The sequence below is a fragment of the Mugil cephalus genome, chromosome 4 (genome assembly GCF_022458985.1).
Source record: "Mugil cephalus isolate CIBA_MC_2020 chromosome 4, CIBA_Mcephalus_1.1, whole genome shotgun sequence".
Classification (NCBI taxonomy): Eukaryota; Metazoa; Chordata; class Actinopteri; order Mugiliformes; family Mugilidae; genus Mugil; species Mugil cephalus.
In genome coordinates, this window is record NC_061773.1 from 17,657,963 (window position 1) to 17,682,707 (window position 24,745).

At 41.2% G+C, this 24,745-nt stretch overlaps 1 protein-coding gene across 1 annotated transcript in view; it reads left to right on the forward strand.

Moving 5' to 3' along the window:
• The window catches only part of ripor3 (RIPOR family member 3), a 58,164-nt gene that overhangs the window by 14,579 nt on the left and 18,840 nt on the right, over nt 1–24,745 (forward strand). The window contains exons 2-8 of the mRNA XM_047582145.1: nt 2,755–2,833; nt 15,458–15,556; nt 19,229–19,384; nt 19,969–20,047; nt 20,131–20,154; nt 20,241–20,294; nt 20,664–20,813. Coding sequence (XP_047438101.1) covers nt 15,459–15,556; nt 19,229–19,384; nt 19,969–20,047; nt 20,131–20,154; nt 20,241–20,294; nt 20,664–20,813 — 561 coding nt within the window. The 5' untranslated portion in view covers nt 2,755–2,833; nt 15,458. The remainder of the gene's footprint in view (nt 1–2,754; nt 2,834–15,457; nt 15,557–19,228; nt 19,385–19,968; nt 20,048–20,130; nt 20,155–20,240; nt 20,295–20,663; nt 20,814–24,745) is intronic.

The window sequence follows — 24,745 nt, forward strand, 5'->3', positions numbered from 1 at the left end:
CTCATCGGCGTGTAAACACATCCGTCATCCGATCGTTTTTCTCTGTTGAGAAAAAATTCTCTTCCTGAGCACGTTTGCCCCACGCGGGGTAAGGACGGGGCTGTGTGACTCGTTTCCAGGAGGAACAGAAACACAGAAAAAGCAAAACGATTAAGCCGCTGAAACGAGTGTTTAAAAAGATTAATGTAACTGGACTCGAAGTAGCAGCAATGTCTTCTAGAGACGAGGGAGACGAGAGAATAAATCTGGTGGCTCCAGGGCCGCGTTGCAAATTGTCCAACGTGAATTACGGTTTAGAGTTCTGGTTCTGGTCTTGTCATCAAAACTATTCTGATATACGACAACTTTAAATTCCTAACGAGCTTCCACTCAGTAGTAGAAATCATTTCCAGCCTATTTAACAGGACCCTCTGGTAATCATATCATAACATCTGCTGTGAACATCTTTTCTTCCAGGTTCTGTTGAACCTGTTAGCGTCTTATATCAGCCGACCTGATGTCTGCGGCACATGGACAGATCTGACCTGCAGCCCCGTCAGGCTCAACGCACTCCAGAGAGCCATCACTCTGGCAGAGGGAGTGCTGAATGAAAATGGAAAACTGTGACGATGTGCAGCTCGTGCAGTACTGGGCGCATTCTTCTTAGCTTAGCATGTTAGCGAGCTGAGGCTAAAGTGGGAGAACGTCATTTGTTTGGACAAAAGCTAAAGTACGGGACTTATTACGTACGACTTATTAGGGTTCATCTACGGGCTAACAGGATGTTTCATTAAAACAAGTAAATCAGATGATCCCAAAAGAAGCAGAAGTCATGTTTCGGTGGCAGTGAAAGTCAAACATTCTCCAGAGACATGCAGCGACAGTGGCTCAGAACGACTGTGCCCAATAATGTCGCACTTTCTGATTTATTTAAGGATTTATAAACTCTGTCAATGGATCTATTATAAACTGAGAGCAGCGTTTGGGTTGCCAGTTTGTGGATACTTCCTCTCCATCATGTCACTTGTCCTTTGAGCGTACTCATTCATTCATCTTTTATCCGCGAACCCATCAAAGAGCTGTTTCCGTGTGAAGGATTCGAAAAGTTAAAACATGCATTCTTCAGCCATAACTGATGTGTGCATCTATACTGCGAGTGCGTTTGATGTATGTGTGTGTTCAGCATGTTTAGGGCTCAGCTGAAGTGGTGCTGACAGCAGGACTGATGGAGGGAGGAGGCCGTGGAGAGTTTGCATGATTGCAAACCCAGAACTCTTCTACCTCCTCCTCCTCCTCGTTTCCTCCTCCACATGTCCCTCGCATCAGAGATTAAAAAAAAGAGAGAGAAAACATGAAGCTGACGGAAAGGCAAATAATAAAGGAAGTAGAATAATGTAGAGAGGGATGGTTCGGGTCTCTTATCTGTGTTAGTTTTTCCACTAGAGACGCGGTTAAAGGAGACGAATAAGAGAGGGAAGAAGGCGGAAGGAAAAACCGTGACTCCGTCTATTTTCCGCTCACAAGACAGGGGAACAGAGAGATGCTGAATGTCTGTGTTAGACGGAGACAAAAGAAACGCGTCCAGGAAGACAGATGGTGCCCAGACCGAATGTAAATCAGCCTTGGCTTGTAAATAAGACAGTAGAGAAGATGTAAATAGATTCAAACGGAGGAAAACACCGGCTCGCACCTGCTGCGTCTTTCTGCCAGAGTTTCTGAAAATGAATTCCCAACCAGGAAATTGAGTAAGTTCAAATTTTATTCAGCCTGACCGGATAAAGCAGGGGCTAGTTTACTGTCTGTACATGGTATTGTGCAATTGGTAAGAATCTATATACACAGATCAGGCATAACATTATGACCACCTTCCTATTATTGTGTAGGTGTGCGTGTGCCTCTAAACTGGTTGTCAGAAAATGGACATGGTCTTTCTGAGGGTGTCCTGTGGTATCTGGAAACAGGATGTTGTTAGTGGGGGGTCTTTGAGTCCTAGGGTTGAGGGGAGGGTCCTCTGTTTATCAGACCAGTTCCAGTGCATCCCAAAGATTTGACCAGTTTGGCATCCAGTGAATTTGGAGACCAGGTCAACACCTTGTGCTGTTTTTTAATTTTTTTTGTTGACCTTAGACTTTAATGATCCATAAGCAAAATTGCTTGGTCATAGTACCTTAGTTATTACAAAAAGATGAGCTGTTATAGAATATGGAATAAAAGAAGTTCTGTAACGTTCACTGTGGGAGCTGAGCTGAATCAGTCTGATGGAGATTGAGCTCCTCTGTCCCTCTAATGTTTGGTGTAGCGGATGGGATGGATTTGTCCGTAAGGGAGAGCAGTTTATCCAGTGTCCTCCTGTCCCTCACCGAGACAAATGACTCCGACTCCCTTTCGGATTAATTTGCTGATCCTGCTGATGCCTATTTTGCTGGTGCTACTCGACCAACAAACCACCGCAAAGTACAGGACACTCCCTACGACAGCCTGGTTGAAAAACACGTCGAAACACATTGAAAGACCTGAGCTTCCTGAGAAAGTAGAGTCTACTCACGCCCTTCCCGTACGACCATTTTTGTGTTTGTGTGTCTGTGTCAGGCTGCATCCTGCTGGGGATGGCGGCTGCCATCAAGGAGTGTCATTGCTGTGGGGTGGGGTTGTTTACTTCTCCTGACGGTGGTTTTCAGTGGTTTAATGTTGTGGCCGGTGTCTTTCAGTTTCACTTTTGCCTTTACTTTACAGCAGAAAACAACAACATTTCATCCTTGTTCCTTCTTGTTTCAGTGTGTTGCGTGAAGATGAAGTGACGGTGACGGCAACTTCACAGCTTGGATGTTTCCATCAGATGTAACAGAACAACAAAGTAAGAGCAGAAATGAAAACAGTTTGCCTAAGTTCGGATTCTGTACCAACACCCACAATAAAGCTCTTTGTCTCTTCACAATAAATACTCCCTGTATCTGAATGCCGCTGATGCTCTGTGAATTAAACACAAACAGCCTGGACTTTAAGAGTAATCCATATCTGGATGCCGAAAGTTATCATCTGCATTGCTCACATAGTTCCACCGTCCGCTGTTTATTGATCAACACAATCAGCTGAGTTCATCAAGATGCCAGCAGATGGACACTCAGTGTGTGTGTGTGTGTGTGTGTGTATCTGTGTTGGAGGCAGATGTTTTTCATCTTCTGGAGAAAAAGACGAGTGTGTCCGTGGACGTTGTTGTGTATGGGTTGGACAGTGCAGATGTTTGTATCTTTTGAGGACTTCTTTTGAGAAGCCAGGCAAGCGTGTGTGTGTGTGTGTGAGAGGAGAGCCCAGATGTTTGTGTGTCCTTAGGAAAACAGAGATGTGCGCTGTGTGCAAAAGAGTTCATGTCAATAGATTTAGGAGATTAAGTTACTTTAGAGTCTTTTAATCTTTGCTCTGGCTCGGCCTAAACACACAGGAACCCTGGATATCACTACATAACACAACACACAGCGGGGAGGGGGGGTGGGTGTGGGGGGATCGAACGACAGGCGGCAGGAGAGGAGAGGAGGGGGAGTCACAAATGAGAAAAGAGAGGAGTCTGTAGACAAAAACAGATCCATGAGAAAACAGAGAGTTTGATATAGTGTCGCTTACAAACAGAAGAAGATTAAAGTAAAAAATTCTTCTTTGCATTTGTGCAACATTTCAGCAGTAAATGTTGTTATTGTTATTTCAGTCATAGATAAGTTACTAATGTAACACCTCATTGTCATTTTAAGCTTGGTTATGCTTTTGCTCTCTGTACTCTACCTGTCCATGCATGAACCAATAGATAAGTCAGGGAAACAACAGGCTCTGGTTGCCTAGGTAACCCTCACGTATATCTGAAACGATTAAAACATGAAAACACTAATAGTTTATGGACGGAGCCGGCTCATCTCCAACAACCGCTCCTCCATCTCGCTGCTCCAAGCTCGCCATCAGCAAAGTGAATTTGGTCGTAGGAATCGAATTTGTGGAGGGAGTTTCCCAGTAGTAAACATCTGTGCCTGAATGATATGTCAGTGAACTGTATCAGACACTCTCATTGCTCGTTGCCAAGTAATTTTGGTTATCCTCGCTACAACTGACTGAATTTCATTAACCTTCCGTGTTCTCTCGTGGCCACATCATTGCTCGTCTCTTGTGTCCTTTAAGTTATTAGACCTTTAGCTGCTAGTACTATTATATGCTAATGATGGTGGTGAGTTGCAACCTGTTTTCATACAGGCTATACTTATCTACAGAACACAGTACGTAGCACATGAGCTATCTGTTCTCAGTATACGTATTCTGGTCAAGAACATGTTGCAAAGCATTACTTTTTACTGTGTTTTTATTGGTGACGTCATCAGAGGCTAGTCAGTGTCGACTTGACTTTCATCACTCAACGGACAACTTTATATACTTATATATATATACTTTATACGACTTTTATATCACCACTGGTTTAAAAGATATTCACAGTAAAATAACCTTAAAGGTTGAATTGTTAACAGCAATTAAGGCATTTGTTGTTGTAGGACTATCCCATTCCATGGAGAGATATTTTTTTCTTTCCTGAAACACTGGACATTGTAATGCTTCAGGAATACACAGCAAATACTGTGGAGTTAAACTTCTGGTGTTGGCGCAATTTTAACAAGAGTAGAGTTGTTGATGTTGAGGTTTTGCATACAGAGCACAAAACTGAGATGGGATCTGGGGAAGCATTTGGAGACGTATGTCAATGACCACACCTAAAGATGGTCACTTGCCTTCCAATAGTCCAGGTCAGATCTGAACATCTGAAGAGCCCCTAGGAAGCACATGACATTATGGAGGTCATGACCAAGTGGGGCTCTAAAACCCAGACAGGCACAGAGAGAACGTGCCTGTTATTATAGTATAAAAATACTATAAGGGCCACTAATGGCCTTCCACTGGATTGGCTGGGGGCTACACCGTAAGCATGAGCCTGGTGTCTTGAGGAGGCTGAGACCTCCACCTGCAGCCACAGTGGGCTGATCATCTGGCTGTTGGGTTGGACAGACCAGAGTCAGCGGAGGAGGTTGGACCTTTCAGCCCAACCTCCGCAACTATTAGTGACAATGAGAAACAGGACCTTTTTAAAAGCTCCTGCTGGCAAGTTCAAGTATGCTGATTTTGCTGTGTATAAACCCAGCAGTGATTTTTTTTCTTGGTAACATTTGTGTAATTTACACCTAAATCCCACAAACCTTTTATGAAACAGTGAAGACGTTTCAGGTCATTCACCTGGAAAGCAGGACCCATAAAATAAAGACATACCAAGATCTTCTAAAGGATCCTTCATCAAATTTTCCCATCACCCTGAATCCACTTCTCTCTTCCACTTCTTCCCTTCTTTGCTCTCCAAACTAAATCTAAACATTTTGACAGAGCAGACTGTTGAAAGCGGGTGTTAACAGACCTCGAACTCAGTGGTAATTCACTCACTTAAAACAACAATCGATCACATGACCCGAAAACAAAACCTCAGCATGTGGTCAAGACACAAGGGTCTGATTTTGCAAAAGAACATCAGCCACAGAGGATCATCAGATTGCGTAGCAGGCACGTTGGCAAGGAAACAGCCAAACACAGACTCTGTCAAGAGCGATGTACTTATTGTAATTATTTCTCCCTTCATCCTCTGATTGTGTGTGAGAAGTTGCGATCTTCTGGGTCAAAGCTTCACTATGCGAAGGGGTGGTATGACCCTCCCACTCTCCAAGCAGCTCAGCCTTACAGTTGGCTTCAAGGCGTTTGTAATGATAAAAGATAAACAGTAGAAGACAGTGATGCAACATTAAATTGAGAATACAGTAAGAAGGCCGTCTTTTAGGTGTTGCACGCTTTTTCAATTCATTTTTGTCACTAATAAAAACAGTAGAAATGAATGCTCTTCATCAATGACATCTATGTTCTTGTCATAAATAAATAAATATGCTGAGAAAAGACAGCTCATGTGCTACATACTGCGTGCTGCAGATATGTATAGCCTGTATAAAAACAGGCTGCAACTCAGCAACATCAATAGCATTTTTTTTTTAATAATACTCCGCTCCGTGTACTGCAGTTAAAGTTGTAATAAGTTTAACTATGAAATTCACCAGAAAATTGTTGATTTCTCTCTGACACCGCAAGGCGTTTGGTGAAGTTGTTCATTAACCTGCTGTTGAGAGAGTTTGTTCCTCTGCTAGCATTAGTGGATGCCTTTTAAGATGAATGTGCATTGCAGTAGTACATTTGTTGTATTTTAGGACTGACTGATACATTTGGCATGTCACAGTAGAATAGGCTTCATCTTTCATGAAGTATTTCCACACACTTGACAAACCGCTGCTAGTAACCTCCAGGTCTGAGCAATGAAGCCCATGCAGGAGTGTAAAAAACTGCAGTTCATCAAATGGCCATTTGAGGCTGGCTCCAAGAGGGAGCCCAACTTTACAGCATTATTAAACATTTTTACACCCTGGTACAAAAAACTCATTTGTTTATTTTTATGAAGGTTTAAAATTCAGCATAATTAAGGACGTTTCCGCCTTGAGGGACTGGCGGTAGCTTGAGCTAAGAGGAGTTGTGTGGGTGCATCTTAACATCCTGACCCTTATGTCCATATTTGGAGTATCAGAGTGTGAGCTCATCCAACATGGCGACTAGTACACTTCAGGCTTCATTTTCAAGGTTGAGAACCCAGTGGGTGATGTCACGATGGGTTTGTCCATAGTATATACAATCAGTGCTCCTCTCCTGTCTTCTAAGAGATCGTGTTGTTATTGATGATGTTTAAAGCATTATGGTACAGCTGTGAAGTTGACTAATGGACTAGCTGACTAGTCTGTACAACCCCTAGTGTTACCACAAGCTCTCTTAGGAATCTGGGTTTATGTTGTACTAGTTAGCTTTGCTGGCTAGGTGTCCAAGACCCGTGACATTTGTTGTTGCCAGACAGAAGTCATATAGTAATAGGAGTGTTTCATGTTGTCACTCAAAAGCATCTGGTAGTGTTAGCAACATAAGACAATGCTGAACAAATCTCCACTTCAGCCTTGAAGTGCAGTTCTATCTCTTAAAGACTTATGTGCGTGCATGTTCTTCCATCCAACATAGTTCTTCACCCTGAGGGACATGAGTCATCATGACCCCTAACACCTCCAAAATGAGCCTACCAATCACGAGTCTGTCAAGAAGTGCTGACCACGTGTCCACTGTGATTTAAAAACACAGAAACTACATAAATATAACAACGTTCTATTTCAAATATACAATAGTTAAATCCTCTAAATCCCTTCACACGCATACACACTCTTTCTCTCTTTCTCTCTTGTTTTGTTCAAGCATGTCTTTGAACCGATAATATATGACAACTAACTTCTCTGGCACAACAATGATCTGCAGAGATAGATTTACTCCTAAGACAATAAACGATGCTTTGTGGATTTCTGTTTACTTGGAAACTGGGCAGAATCCCAGAGAAGTAATTGAAAGCCCTCTTCTAATGATTACAATGATCTGTGAGCCGGAGAGGTTTGGATGTGAGCAGAGAGGGGCTGGTGGGAAGGTAAAAAAGACATATAAAAAACAGAGGGAGAAAAAGGAGAACATAAACTTGAAAGGGAAAACGAGAAACCATGTTTTCACTAAAGGTACGATGCAGGAGAGATTAGGACAAGGCTGCACATGTGCAAATAAGACCCCAGAGACACCCCCACACAAACAAGGAAACATGGAATGAGCCCATCAGGCCCAGAGGTACATGTGGTTGCTGGGCCCATCATCCATAAGTTTGAAGTGTGTGTTGATACATCTTGTTAGAAATTTAATAAAAGGGCTAGAAAAAGGGTCCAAAATGACCAATGTGACTGCTAAGAGACAATCCAACAAGTAGTTTCCCAAGAAACTCAAGACTTTAGACATGAGATCCCGTCTATGAGTTCTGATCAAGGTTTCTTCCTGTTCAACGACAGCCACCTTGGTACTTGGGGTGTTCAAGCATCTTGAAACTATTTTGATTGTTATCAACCCTATAAAATTGAAATGACTTGATCATTTTTTTTGGAAAGCACTGGTGTTCAAATAGAGGATATGCATTGACGTCACTGCTGCCTGGGGCCACGCCCCCCTGAGTGCCGCGAACTTGGTGAAATGTATCAGTAAAAACACAGAGACCGGGAAAATGTGGATTATCAGATCAAATTAAGCACAACTGGACTCAACAATGGTCCATACAAGCTAGTATGGATTTGGAAAAGTGGATTAGCCTCAGTTTCAGGTAGTTAAAGTTTGTTTTAGGTCATTTCAGTCATGATAAATGTAGCTAAACAAAAGATGCTAACGCTAAGAGCTTAACTGAGAAGAAACGTAAGCCATTTAAAACTGTAGCGTCTGACTGAACGTTAAAAGGAAGATGAGGAGTGAAGGCAAATATTGGTTTAGTGTTTTATTGTTATTGATTGTTGGAACTGAAATAGTTACTGTTCGCCATTTTACAATTTAGATGCTATTGAAGCCTATGATTCAAACTAATGCTGCTAATCTACATGTTCAACTGTCACTTTTTGCCACTCAGAGGCCGTAACCATGGAGACTTGGCTAGCTGTGACATCACGCGCACACCCTCTAGGACCAAAAACAATCCCCATCCCCAAAAAGGTCATTACACTTAAGTGGCAGAGATACCACATGGACTCCAGCATTGGAACTGAACAACATTGGTTGGATGTAATGATTATTTAAATAATCTATTGATAGGATGTGGCTCAGATGCCTCCAACTTTTGAGGATTTGGGGATTTAAACAGTTCTCACTTCCAAGCATGTCGCACTGAAGACCCTGAAGGCCCTGCTGCGACGGAGGGAAGGAACGAATCCTTGCCAAGCACAAACATGGAAGTGGAAATGAGGCTAATTATGGCGAGCAGAATGAAAGTGATAGCCAACGAGCCCACTGAAACCACATTTAAAACTCTGTCCCACCACCACACCCTGAGAGGGAGGGAGAGAAAGAATGAGGGGAGACGAGAGAGAGAAGAAAATGAATTCCTCCTGTTTGACTTTTACATGTTGTGGTGTGTGTGTGTGTGTGTGTGTTTGTCTGGCCTGGCCACAGAACTGTTAGCATACAGAGGTCTGCACATCATGTGTGGTGACAAAGACACACACAAGAACACACACAAACGAATGCATGTCAGACGCTTAAATGTTTACGTGCACACACACACACACACACACACACAGAGGCCCCAACCTCCCTCCTCTTCACCACATGGGACCTTGTAAATCACTTTCAGGTCAAGGCTAATTTTCTAAGACCAGATCTCCCCCTTGCTTTTTTACAGGCAACCGTCCCCCGAGGCACTGGACACACACACACACACACAAACACACACATCCACCTCCCCTCTCTGTTCCCCCCCGGTCAATTTTTTCGTCACCCTAGGAATGTGCCTCCCCAATTTCACATTCAAATCACATTCCAGATATTATTTATCATTCGTTCTGTCCATCAGTGAAGCCGGAAATTAGAACTTTTACTTTCTTATTTGTTAACGTCATTTTCAACTTTTTCTAACTCATTTCAAGCACACGCTCCACCAGCTGCAGCCAGAGCTCTGCACACCTCCTCCAGCCAATGAGCAGCTAATTAATCATCGGTGAAATCTGCTGGTGTGATGTCAAATGAAAAAGAGCTTCAACTAAACATTGAACACGAGCATTAAGTCAATGTACATACAGGCAAGAAATAAACGTATTTAGTGGACAACATCATTTTAATTCTTGATCAGTTAACCCAGGAAAAACACAAATACTTCAACCACACAGTCCAAAAATGAAGCGAAGGGTGAAAATGTCACCACAGTTCTGAAACATTTAGCCTTAAACTAGGAATAAAGATACCTGATTTCACTCCTCCGTACAATCCCAGCTGCAAATTATTAACACAGTGACGCAAAGTAATTTCTTTTCTTCTTTGGTTTGTCTGGTGGTTGACAAACTAACTTGGAGTTGCAGTACTGCCACCTACCACACTGGAATACGGACCATTAGAAGTATCTCAAGTAGGGGTGTGCGATACTGGGAATTTAGATATCAATCCGATACAGGGCTAGGATCCCAGATACCGATACTTTTTCTTGACACATCATGATCATTGAATAACTTCGTAATTGTCTTTAGTTGATTATGATTGCGATAAAATACAGGACAAATACTTAGGGGATAATCCTGTTTTTCTTAACTAATTACAATATAAAACAATTTAACATTATAAAATTTAAATAATTCCCCAACAACAACAGTAACAAGGTCAAAATAAGTAAACAATAAGTAAACAACAGTGTGCATCCCATGTAATTGTCTTTTTTAAGCTGGAATATGATTTATCTTGCAACTTGCGAGCCTTAAAAAACATAACCTAGACTTGAGAAAGCCAATAGCTTTGTCTTTAATTATTCTGACCTAACTGCTGTGACAATGCATTCATTCTTGTCCCTGACTGTCTCAGAGTGGGCATAAAATGCAGTAAGACATGTCGTGTGTCCGCAAGTGTTGGCATAAAAATAAAGACTCTTTCCAGCACCATAATATTCCATAATTATAATTAAGCGCGTCTGCATATTTCTGTCTTAGTTCTTGCTGTGACTGTATGTAGTTTTATGCCACTGGGCCCTGGTATGTCACTTGAAGTTTGTTTAGAACGTTTCCAAAACAACTTTGAAATCCTTCTGGAAGTTACAGGGAAATGCAGCGACTAGCTGCTCTCATGTGGAATGAAAGTTTAGGTTCTTCCATTAATGACACGTGTTGATGAACATATCTAAGACTGAGGAAAATATGAAGGTGACTTTATTTTAGACAGTTCTCCCTCGTAGCCCTCACTTCTCTCCGTCAAGTGTAACTTCTCCCTCATGTTTCTGCACCATTTCCATTTTTCCTGCCGATTCTCTGCGAGTGTAAACACTGGAGGCCTCTCTGCCCCTCAAACCGGGAGTCACTTCATCCAACTGTCTCTGCCGTGCATGTGTGTGTGTGTCTTTAACCATCTCATTTACAGAAGTCCAGGGCGCGTCAGGGTTTTAAACACCATCCAACTGGGACACTTCTGGTTTGTGTGTGCTTTAATAGTTTTCCACAGATGTTCAGGGTTCATATGTCTCTGCTGCTGCTTGCCGAGCTGTGTATCTTATTCACGATGATTCATTTTGCGTGTTTGTTGTTTGTGTTTCATTATGCTTCATCTTTTACTATCACGCTAACTACCACAGCTCTCCCTCCTCCTCTTCTGTGTAGGTTTATCCTTCTTTGCTTCGTTGTCGTATGTGGTGGGAGCTCGGTGGTTGGCAGAAAAAAACCCCAAATTTCTATCGAAAAATAGAAACAAGAAGAGATAACTCACTAATTTCTTTAAACGAAGCAAAAACAGACAAATACGGAGGCTCTGTGAGTACATTTTTCTCAAGGGAGTGAAACTAAAATAAGACAAATGGAGCAGCTGAAGCTTTTTACCAGTGAGTTTTGTGCAACGACAGGTTGAAAAATGGTGCCCGTACGACCTTAAACTGTAACAGAGACCAGCGGAGGCCGCGGAGCTGGATGTAATCCGACGGCAGACACAGACCATACGCTTGTTTAGCAGAGGGATGTGTGTCACATTCTTCACTAGTTACAGCTGGTTAAAGTGGCGTTCAGCCAGAGCCGAAGTATGTAATTCTGCTGCTGTCAGCTAAAATGACAGTGCTGATCCTTTGTTTGGCATGTCTTAAAGCCTACGCTGAGCATTTGTTAAGTTTATATTAAGAATCACACAGCTGTCATGTTTCAAGACTTTAACACCGAAGGCAAAGACGTCTGTGTACACTAGCAGCCGTCTACCATCACGGGGACAAAGTGGTGCTTTGAGCCGAACCCTAAGACATTCTAGTCAAGCGTGTAAATTATAAACGGTGTATCTGACAGTATAAAATGGGCTTGGCTTTCTTTTGTGGACACGGTGTCACAATCCAACTGTAAAGCTATGCAGGTTGCCCGTGTTGGTTGTAGACTTAGTGCATGTAAACTCTTGTGTTCTTCGTACGCTAAGCGTCAATCTCAAAGACTTTCATTCAAATAATGTCTGTTGAGTCATTACATATATCAGCGTTTGATTCAACACAATGGTAACTGAGCCGTTGATCCACTCACGAAAGTATATTTAAATACAATATTTGATTTACTGCTGTTTCAAAGTTCCTGGGGAAAGTTACTGCTAATGTAATCAATCTGAGTCTGAGTCCGTGTACACTTGGATTGTGAAACTGATTTCCGATTCACCAAATCAATAATTGGAGCTAAACACAAAATAATGCAGAGGAGGAAGCAAACGACACAGGATGACAAACTGAGACTTTACCCTGATGATACAGCCGGATGAAAACCAGAGCAGCTTGAAGCAAATGCCAATTTCATTCAGGTTCAGATATTTCACCCAAAGTTAAAAATGTGACAAAAGTCATTATAGATTGATCCTCTGGGAGCCATGGATGCTGTGAATCAGATCTTCCATCCGCTTTGCACAAAACAGAAGACAGAATCACTCTGATCTGATAGAACGTACGTCTGAGTTGCTCAGTGAAATTTGAAAACGGTCCAGTAGTTTGAGGAGATATGTGATGGCCGGTCAAGGCTGGCGTTGACATGATTCAAACTGTTTCTCCACTGAACTCCGGACTCAGCATTTTCATCAAAAACTGCTTAAAAACTAATCATGTTTCTATTTCGGCGCAGCCTATCGTCGTCATGAGACCGTCTGACCTTCAATTTTCCGATGATGCGCAACTCTGAATGAATAGGTCGGAAATGATAGCTGGAAAACAAAATTGTGGATATCCTTGTAAAACAAAAGAAACTTCCTCTGCAGGGACAAACTAAGTGCTAACTTGGCTGGTTCACAATGCTCAGACTGGGTTTTTCTCCGTCCTCGTCTGTTATGCGCGGTTGCTTGGTGACTTTATTTATTTTGGCATGAGGACCGCAGTGATTCTCAGATTCTAGGTCAAAACTGCAAACTAGGTTACTCCGAACTACTTATGCTGGCAGCAAACAGCGCCTCTGCCATGCTGCTGATTCAAGTCCAAGTCAAAGAGGAGCAGAATTGAGAGCGGACGACCTTGATGTAGTTTGTCTGCTGAAGTCGTTTGAAGCTCAACTTTAGAAAGAAAGAAATGATTTGTGGTGTTTTGTTGTTGTCATTAGCTTCAGACTACAATTTTTAGGGACCAGGTGCACATATCAAGAAGAGACAAACACCCAGTTATCGCCATCATTAGATGTAAATTAGAAAACAATCACATATTAAGCTATAAACTTTCTCATGCTAAAAGTTATAATCTAAGCTCTCGGTAAAACCAGCTACTATTACTTTACCATCGACTTCGCTGCCTCACCTTGAGACAAGCAAATATGTCTTTTTTAACTCTTTGGTTTTAACAGAAACACACATTCCTACCAAAAGTTTAACAACAGCTCCAGTATAAACTGTGGACAGTGGTTGATTGACAACCTGCGCTATTAACTTGCCAGAGAGAGAAACTCAGCTAGCTAACTAACTAACAAGCTAATGACTGTAAAGTGTTGATGCTGATTGATGAAGTAAATAGATCTGTGTTTGGTAACTTACAGCAGGGATGTGCGCATTGATCCACAAATCTATCAATACATCGTAGCCGTGTGTTTTTTAAGAATCAATTTTCAAATCAAAACATCGATACTAAGTAATACTTCTATGACACCGAATCTGTAATCAATTCTGAAAAAGTAAAAAAGGTGGGAGAAAAGGAGTGGAGGGAAGTAACCCCCACACCAGGCAACATCCAGGTACATACTGAAAATACATCAGTGCCCATCAAAGGAATATACATGTAGATCATAACAAAAACATAAAGAGTAAATGGGAAATGGTAGAGAACGTAGAATGTGACCTTTGTTGTCAAAGTTCAAGTTCTGTCAAGTTCTAACCTGAAGACCACTCTGTCTGGTGCAATCTGATCGAAAGGAAAAATATTGAATAGAAGAGTGAAGAAGTTTTTCTGAGAAACTTCTACATGTTCTAATATGAAGTGAAAACTAAACCAGGTGGAGTTTCTTTGCACTTGTTGGGACTTTTTGTTTTGTGTCATTTTTATCTTCACTGTCATAGACCCCTACTCAGAGGACGGGTACAAGGCCTAACTGTCTCATTGTAGCCCAGCTCAGTTTTGATTAGTTGCTTCATACTCATCGTGCAGTGACATGGTTCAGGGATCAGTTTGTAGCCCATGTCGCCAGCTGCCTTTGTGTTGCCACGCCATGAGTCTCAACACACCTTCAGACACTGTAGACAGGGAAGGGGCAGGAGAGAACAATACACATACAGTGACAAAGCTAACATGTTGACATAATGTCAGTGTTTTTAGCATTTAAGCACACTGACGTTGTTAATTAGCAACAAAAACTGAGCTAGACTGAGCTAATATACTGTTATACCATGGCATTTGTGGATTGTGGATATTTCAAGCATTTTGTCGCTTGAACAAATCACATGAATGATGGTTAGGGTTAGGGCTAAGACCTTAAGCTGCCGCACAACACAACTGCTGGATTACACAAACACTAATTGTACAATGCTAATCCAAAACCCTGGACAAACATGAGCATCCGTGCCCAATGGTGTATTAAGCCATCTAATAGTTGCAATAACAAAAAATAAAAAAGGGGAACATGTTATTGCAGGTACTAGAACCAGAGGGAACCGTGACTCTTGCAAACACTTATTTACCAATCCATACAGTCGTGGTAAAAAGGAAAAAACCTTGAGCATCTGTGATGTTTCTGTCTAATTCTAAATGTTGTACCAGCCTGTAGACCAACACTGACGTCCCACGATGCCAAGCGTGTGGATAAACCTCTGGTGCTCTGCCATAACATTTAAAATAATGGGCTGTAATAAATATATTGCTACCCTCCATCTGAAAACCAGTTTGTGGGCATATTTGTGGGTCTGTTTCAAGATGTTGCTTTCTTAATGTCCCCCAGAGAGGCTGGTGCTCTGTTTCCTATTGTGGATTCCCTGAGAGTAAGGGTGGTCCTGTTGATGTAAGTGTTTGCGTGACAACAGACAACAAGGTGAAAACAGACCAAATAGTCGATGAAATGTTAAGAAACAATGGAAAGACAATCTCTTTAAAAAAAACAACTCAGATTCCATATGTTTATATGAAATAAATGGCTTTGACAACCACTCAGACCCAACCGAATACCGATGTACTCCAAGTAACTCCTTTCTCATGAAACAACTCTGTACGGTCGGAATCTCAGAGCTCTGGCAAAGATGTTGTCAATAAAACAGGAGGATAATGAAATCTCTGGACGTCTTCAGGCCATCGTTTGAAACTGTTTAACATTTGAAAATGCAGATACAGATGTGGCTCTCTCTCTCTCTCTCTCTTGTGGGTCTGCAGGATGTCGGTGAAGCTGAGATTCGACTCTCCTTCAGACGGAGGCCTGGTTCACAGAAGCCGCTCGTTCACTGGGTTCAGCTCTCTGACCGGTCGTCAACGGTGAGTGACAGCACAGCTAGTCCGAGTCACCAGGACCAACTCTGGTGATACTTTCAGTCATAAACAACAAAGTGGAACCATCTAATGCACAGTGCTCACTGGTAGATGTTCACGCAGGTTTTAAATCAGTTAGTATATGAACATTGACACTTTTGTCTAATTTAGATCAGTGTGTGTCGAACCCATTTTAAGATAACAGCATAACAACCTTTAAGTAATGACAACTCCACATTCTTTTCCATTTTCACTTCTTTTCATTTAGTGCAAAGAAGAACACATACATTAGGAGAATGTTTACATTTAATAAACCACCCTACAACAAAAGTTAAATTTCTTTAGAAAAATAAGTGCAATTTGGGCACATTGAGGTCTGCTTTTTAGTCCTGGGTCTCAGTGTTGTGTTCTGTCCACCTTTCTGACAAAAAACAGTGGACAAATTAGGGATAACAGTCATTTTCATTAAAAAAAATGCAGTCAGTTTGCAAATTCATGCAGCTGTGGATTAGAGCCTCTGGTGGGCCGCTTTTGGCCTGAGGGCCGTATGTTTGACACCCGTGATTAAGATGGTTGAAGCAAAACAACATTTCAAACCTTAAACATAAACTTGCAACCTGAATGATTTACTATATTAGTTGTATTTGGACTTTCATACAAGAAGGATTCGTTCTAGGAACTACATTTACGGACTATAGTGGTTTGCTAAATGCTCATCCATTAAACGCTCTACTCACTGGGAAACACAGGGAGACTCCGCGCAGAAAGTTCCCAGTCGACCTGAGGATTCGAACCTGCCTTTTCGTGAAGCTAATCTAAACAGTTACAGGCTTCGGCTTAATATTTATCAAACAGACATGGCAGTGATCTCTAACTCTCAACATTACGCTCAGTTTAAACTAGTGTTTAGAGCTAGTTTTTGCCCGACGATAATGAGTCCCATGGCTCATTCACATCCCAACAACTTCTTCACACAGCCAAACAATACTGCTGTTTAAACCAACAAAACTAAACTCTGTTAGGTGTCAAATGTCTGAGGAATAATTTCCCAGGAGTCTCGTAGTTTCTGGATGAATGACAGGGAGCAGAAAATAAAGCAGACGTTTCAGCCCTGGCCTCTTGTTGACTGTGATAAGTCGCCCCTCTGGTGAAGTTGTTTTTCAAACAATAAAGGAGAACAAATAAAAATAAAAAACTGCCTTATATTTTGAGGAGGGAAATCCCTTCACCCTCAGACAAGCCTGTTCCTCGTTGAATGGCAGACAGTGAACGCACCGCAGGACTCTGAGATGTTATTCGTGAATGAAAGAAGACACAGGCTCACAAACACACAGATGCCAACTGCCAATCCCGTGAGAGGGAGCGGGAACAAAATGTTAAAAAAAAAAAGTTATCCACTTCCTGTGTATGTGTATAGATGTTTATTGTGTACACACACAACACACACATTCCTGAGCGTCTCCAGTGTTTTGACTTAATATAACACTGTGCGAGTGGTCTCGTGTGAATCGTCATTATGGAGCTTTGATGGTGAACAGGGAACACGACACAGACCAGCCGTAAACATGACACAAACACATCGCACACACTGACAAGGGCAACAAATATCACACGCCATGAAAGGCCTTTTATATCCATGTGTATAATTACAGAGGGCATTCATTCTTTGTGAAATAAAGCTGATAAAGCACTGGAGAGATGCGTGTGTTTGGGCGCAAACAAAAAAAGAAAAACATTTTCGTGGTAATATTTAACAGAAGTCAGGATTCAGATGCAAAGTGTTTTGGATTGTTGTTGAAATACTCTGAACAGTACCACCAATACTGATCCATCAAAACGTGAAATTTGTGTCTGTCATTAGCCTAGTTTGTTCTTTTTAAATGTGCTCTTTTGTTTTCAGTATCATTTTAATGCAGTAAAAAAGAGTGTTTTTTCATGGAGCTGAAACTTTTGTACTGAAAAGTGTCGTAATGACACTCAAACAAGTGTTGTAATTAAAAATAAAATCAATCACAATCTTGTGTTATTTTACTTCTCTTTTGCAATTTTATGTGTTTTTGCCAACCCTTACACTTTTTAAATGTCACATTTTTACATTATAAATTGTATTTCTAAATCATTTATATGAAATGACACTGTTTGCAGGTCGTAGGTTGCCGCTAGCTTGGCTATAACCATACAAATGACATGTTAATGAGTCATTCCTCTCAGGACAGTAAAACGCTGAGAGAAAGTTGAAAATGAAAACTAGTGACACAAAAACTGGGATTGGAAAAAGACAACTGAAATTCAATTCCGGCTTCTATTTTCAATGCCTATTGTCAATGTAAAGTTTTGAGCATCAGATAAGGTGACACACTGATCTGCAAAAGTAAACTGACTTTACTTACAGAATTAATGCTGTAACAACAAAGACTACTCTTGTTTGATCTTCGGGATAAAATGATGCAAAACGTTACCTTACCTTTTTAAGTAGATGTAGCACCGTATTTCTTATCTGTGCATGGCCGACTCACGGCTAAAACCCCTTTGCTAACGTTATAAGCTAACGGCTAATCGGTGTTAGCTCCGTAAGCTAACGTCACGTAGATGAAACAACGCATCTCAGTCATTTGCAAACGTTAGCTTGAAATTAAATTTGAATCAAGTATTTGAAAACAGCTTGATAACATTTGTTTCACACAAAAAGCTTTTTGAAGCCACTTGCTATTGTTAATTACAAATTACATAAAGAGTTATTTTAATCATTCATTTCTACAGCAATAAAAAACCTGAAAGACTCAGTTCTTACCTTAAAGGTCGTTCTCACACTTTTTCTAATTTCTTCTTTTGTGGAGCTGGTTGGTTGGTGAGATTTATTCAGAATTCAATCAGCTGGAGCAGAGTAAATACAACGAGCAGACAGTTTTCCGTGGGTCTTCATAAGAACATTTGTTGAGCCACTTACATAGAGCTCGTTAAAGAAAAAAATCAAAATGACTTGAATTCTGAACAAATGTAGACGAATTCAAAACATAATATATTCATGTCAGGAGACAAACTTTGTATTTTATTGTTATTATCACAGGCTTAATTATGTTAAAAATGCATATTATTAGATTGACTTTTTTCAGTGCAACAACATGTTTACTCTCAATGTATAAATCTGCAGCTGTTGAAGGAAGCTTTACTGTATAGCAACAAAGTCCTAAGATATATAGAAATATGGTCCACTAAACTTAACAAAGCAGCAGCACAACCCAAATCAGGTATTAAGAGTTTAAACACACATTGTCATTTGGTTCCGATGACATTGTAGTGTTTTTAAAGTACCGACCTAAAATCACAAGAAGGAAAACATGACCAGTTAGAACAGAGCTTCAATTTGAATTCATACGCATAATATGTCCATTTAAAAATATATTTCTCCAGCTCAAGTGATTGTCCTCCGTTTTAATCCAACGATATTTTCAATTAAATGATTTCAAAAATGTTCCTCTTGCATGATTTATTTACAGAATTCTCTTTGCACATGCTCAGAGGCACAAAGCAGATCAGAAACATTTATTTCGGCTTATTTATTTAACCTCAGGGTCCGCCTTGCCTCGGAAAGTCTCCATTTATTAGTTTAAGACCGGAGCGTGCTCTTTGCTGTTGGATAACCTACATGGATGATTAACTCTCTGACTCTGCTTTCAGGCCGTCTTCAGTCCGTAACTCTCTTCGCTCCAAAGCCATGGCAGGAGGCAAGTCTCCCAGGGTGCAACTCTCCCCCCGTAGAGCGTCCGCAGCTATCTGGTCTCTGCAGCCGGACCAGGTGGACAGAGTCTTCCAGGCGTTACGCAAAGGACTCAAGTACGTGCACCACCAATGAACTGCAATACTATAATAATGATAGTAACAAACTACAAGCAGCAAAGAAGGTACTCAAACCATCAAGATGATTATGTAAAAATATGCCATTAGAAGCATTGTGAGCCCAAAGTAAGTACTTATAGAATCTGGTTGTTAATATTAGTCCATGGTTACAGGATTTTATTACATTTTACAGCATTTATATAGCACTGACTTTAAATTACCCAGAAGCGAATAAAAGTTATTAATTCCAAACCTTTTAACCTTCTTATCAATCATGCATTGTAGGTTCTGTCTGAGTTAAAACGTTTGGGAACAACTGGTTTAAGGTTCCAGATGTTAATTGTGTACACAACCAGTGTCTATAGCTGTTATAACTGAGAATAAAAGTGCAACATGCTTTTCATATATGGTTCAATAGAAATGAACAGAAACTTTTCAGAAAATTCAAAGGTTACCAGTGTTTAAGTGAATATACTTGCGTTCATGGGCTTGAATTACTCCTGGTGAAGCTGCCTGCTGCTCGTCTGCTTTAAATGTTGTGACATTTCCATCACACGTGTTGCTGATGCGACTGCCTGCAGGGAGTATCTGGACGGTCACCAGGCAGAGATGGACTTCCTGTCCTCGCAGCAGAGAGAGACCAAGAGAAACTCCAGACTGGTGAGGAGACAGAGACCGAGAAAACTCTGTACGACTGTGTGCGTGTTACAATGGCAGTGACGATGCATTTTCTCTATTTTCAGGCCTTTCTCTATGATCTGGAGAAGGTAAGTCACGTTGAAGTGCTTTAACACGGATCCATACAGCACTAATGTCACCATAAAACTCATCATCAGATTATTTTCTTTCACAGGAGATGAGAGCGTTGGAGAGATACATACGAAGACTAGAATTTCAGATCAGCAAGGTAAAATGCTGCTTTATAGATTTTTGTATTGACTGCTGTTTCAGGTTTATCTGGGGTTAAGGGCAGAGGTGTCAAACATATGACTCATTTCCCAAAACCTGCCCGCCACAGGATCTAATCTGGTCAACGGCAAGAAGCTGCAAAAATTTAAACTGCATGTGGCCCCTGAAATAAAATGATCTCGACACTCCTGGTTTATTGGCTGCTAGCGGACGGAGACGACTGTCAAACATTTGAGAAACTGTTTTAATGATCCCTTCGTTTGGCGTTTTTCGAAGGGGAAGAATACATTTCATCTGTGTGCGCAGAGTTCAGGCGGCTTTTATCAGCTGATCTCATCGAAAAGGTTTCTGTGTTGTGTCTCTGCAGGTGGAGGAGCTGTACGAGACGTACTGCATTCAGTGGAGGTTGTGTCAGGGGGCGGTCAACATGAAGAGAGCCTTCTCCCTGTCCCCGTCCACCAGAGCCTCCAGAGAGAGTCTGCTGGAGCTCACCCGCAATCACAGGCACAGTCTGCAGGTACCCACGGGTCTGGCTGTGGGGGTCAACTGTACTGGGTCCCACAACTTTTTGATGGTTTAGACTTGGTTTTTTGGGTAAGAGTTAAGATTAGGTCATGGCTACGGATAGTGTTGAGATGTTTGGGATTATTGTGAGAAGCTAGGAGTGGCATCAAGTCAAGGGAACGTCCTCAAAAAGATAGAAACGAGTTTGAGAGTGTGCTGACTGTTCGAGAGTTACGACTTGGTTTTATGTTTGCATGAATTCTAACTGAAATGATTAGTTGTTCCAAATACATTTTGATTGTTTAGTAATCATTTCAGCCATACTTGAATGTATTTTTAGGCAGTTTGCATGCAAAGTTTACTCGAACTATTGATATAAAATGTCGGGTGGACTAAAGAGGAAAATAGCTCCAGAATTAGAAGACTATGCAGCAAATCTATACTTGAGTCCAGCACTTAAGAGTAAACAGACTGGCTAATGCAACACATTCGCTGCCCTGTCTCTCTGACCTTTTCTCAATGGGAATATTTTCTTATTACGTTACATTTAATAATAACCCAAACTTCATATAAACAGAACACCCTGCTCAGGTTACTGAGCCTGGTCCTGATATGTTTTAAATTTGAGCTCGTTGAGGAGTAAACACTGTGGTTCTCGCTGCAGACATGTGTGGAGATGAAACACAGCAGCTTTAAACTGTGTCAGTACATGAAATCGATCCACTGCACGATTTCGAGTCTGTGTGTTTATTTAAAACGAAACCGAGTACAATCAATTATTTTAGTTCCAAAACATCACGTGAAGACGGTAGTGTGTTTTTGCTGCACTTCTGGTGTTTTAAAACATATCTCTGGTGTGTGATCTGAACATGTGCGCAGCAGACGGAGGTCACGGAGGGCTTCAGCACAACCAAAAACAGTGTTGCACATGTCATCATGGACCGATTGATGAATGGTCCAGTGTCTGTGTTTAACATCGTTTCTCTGATCCTGCCCAGAGGATCAGTTTGCATTATTACATGTTTACAATCTGGTAACTCATTTGTTTATTTTTTTATTAAGGTTTACAATTAATTGCGTTCCCGCTTTGAGTGACAGTGGGTAGCCTGAGCTAACAGGTAGCGGACAGTTGGGTGGGCAGGTCTCAACACCCAGGCTGCTTTAGCTCCTCCCTAACACGACCCCATGTCCATATATGGAGTATCTGAGTGTGGGCGAAGTAAAGCTCATTCAACATGGCGAAAGTGGGCTCCGCCCACTTCAGGCTTCATTTTCGAGATTCCGAATCCAACCGATGACGTCCCGATGGGTTTCCCAACACTATTTAAAAAAGGAATGAAGTAATCCATCAAAGGATAAAAGAACTGACACCACTGACCATGGTCCCCTGACCCTAAATCCAATGGAACACCTCTGGGACATTGTGTTTCAGGTTGCAGGTTACCAGGTACTGGTCAATCAGGGGCTCAATCAGTGCGTTTACATGCACAGCTTAATTGAAATGCTCGAAATTTGACTTTCTCAACGCGGCCATTGTCTCAGTTTACATGCTGACGGTAACATGTCCTCCTCCTCCACACTAGTTGCCGATATGTGTCTTTTCAGCGGGTTGACACCACGTCCCCATTACGTCATATAATAAACAAGCACATTTCAAACAACAACCAGATGGATAATAGTACAGCTTTTTCAATCTCATCTGTAATGTGCGCGCTACTTTTGGTGCAGATAAGGTGCCCGTTATCCCTCAGACAGTTCTTCTACCAGCTCTGTTTACTATGTTTTTTGTTCCAGGGTCACACGCCTGTGCAGCGGTTGTGGAGCATGCACGCGCGCGTTGTCCAGTTAGAAGTCCAATTAAGGCGTATACATGCTGGAGAAAATCTATTTCCAATCGCATTATCTGGTGGCTCTGTGATTTTAGTCAGAGTAACGCGTTTACATGCACTTAAGTTGTCCAGTTAAAGTCCAATTAAGGCAATATATTTTTTTTTTTTTCACGTGCATGTACGCGTACTGAACCAGGCTGCATACAAGCATATGGCGGGTCATACAAACTACTGAGTATCATTTTGAGTTGCGGCACAGAAATTTCAGCTAAATTGACCAGCCTTTGATTTCCGGGGTGTCTTTGAATTCCGCCCTCTGTAGGTTGATAATTCACTTTCATCAAACGATGTAGCTTCCTTTCATTTCTAACACAATACCCAGTCTGTATCAGTACAGATATATTCAGGAGGATTCTTTTGTTTCCACTGAGATCGGACGTGTGTTCAGAGTGATCATTTAGTTTCTTTGAGCCATGTATAAAATTATCACTTACACTACCCTTTTCCACTTTTGATGTTATAAGAAAAAAAGAAAAAGAAAGTGATTCAAAGTTTTTGCTAACATCTCAACAGCCATCGGGCCCATTCCACTTTGATATATTGCATGCTTGTTCACTATAATATTTGCTATAATGACGTGCGAGTGGTGCATTTGATTTGTGCAGTAAACAAAATAAAACATTTATTCCTTCTCTGTTGAAGTGAGGAAAACCTCTATCTTTCTTTCATACGTCCTTGAGAGAATCTGTAAACTAAAGTCTGTAAATTAAAACAGACTCGTACCAAAAGTGGCAACCACTTATCTGTCATCAGCCCTGAGCGGAGGGCCAAGTCTCGCCTCTAATGGTCATAATGCGTCCAAATGAGATAATCTGGCATGCAAGCGATGGTCCCACAGTGATTTTTGTGTTTAAAGCCCGGGGGATAGGGGCCATTAACAGACAACTGAAGACTCTTTCATACCCTCTGACTGTCTGTGGTCCGTCTTTCTCAGGCTTTCGAAACATGTGTCAGCAGCTTCTTTTTCCTCTTTGCTCCTCATTTATTCACTTAGCGATCTTTTGATGTCTTTCACTATTTCACCCTTAAGGTTTTGAACCTCTGACGCAGTTTGTGACTGTTGTCTTTCTCAAGTTTGTTTTTAATTTTTCTGTCATACTTCTGAAGAAGGAATGACGTTGATAACAAAACGGGATGACCGCTGAGCCTTTCACACTGAGGTCAGCTCCTCTAGCAGTAACACTGGTGTCTGTGTGTGTGTCTCTAGACCACACACAGACTAGTTTCGAGGTTTATGGATGGATCCCCAATATGCTCCACATGGAACCCACTGGGGTTTAAGTGGTTTGCAGGAATTATACCGTAAATCTGTCAAAAAACAAAAGTGACCTTGTGGATTAAATTAGCGTTTTGTATAGTGACCTGTTAAAACTTCATTTCCAAATAAAATATGTTGGTCATACACATGTATGTGGGCCCTGCAAGGTTGTTTCTTTGTTTTTTGTTTTTTTACATTAATCATGACAAATAGACTTTTCAGATTGGGAAATTATAGCCGTAGCAATAGTGTGGCTAGATGAGAGAAAATAAAAATCATGTGTTGTTTATGGTTGTATTATTGTATACTGAATAACGGAATTCAGAGTTTGAGTAAAACCTATTGAAAACAATGTAATCTTTATGTAACTTCTGGTTTGCTTCTGAGTTTGGATTTTGATGGTAGAATGTTTCATCTCATTCATTCATTTAAAACGCTGACAAGTCTATTCTATTCATTCATCACCTACTATCATCTCTTGTTTGTGACCAGATGCATGAATGTATCTGCTTTCATCTATTTCCATTCTTCTCCTCTCTCTGTCCCATTTCACCTTATTTCTGTCCCTACCTGGCTGTGTAGTACTCAAGGTTTCTTTTCCTCACTTTAGAGCTTCCTTTAGAAGTTTCATACTTGTTTGTTGTTGCCATTACATAGATAAATAAACTGAATTAAACTGACACTATTTCTGAATGTCACCGACATAGTTTCAGTTGATGCGCCTCGATTATGTTTTTAAACACGGTGTTAACAAGCTCCTCAAGTGTTACAAATTCTTCAAGGCTCATAAATTGGCCA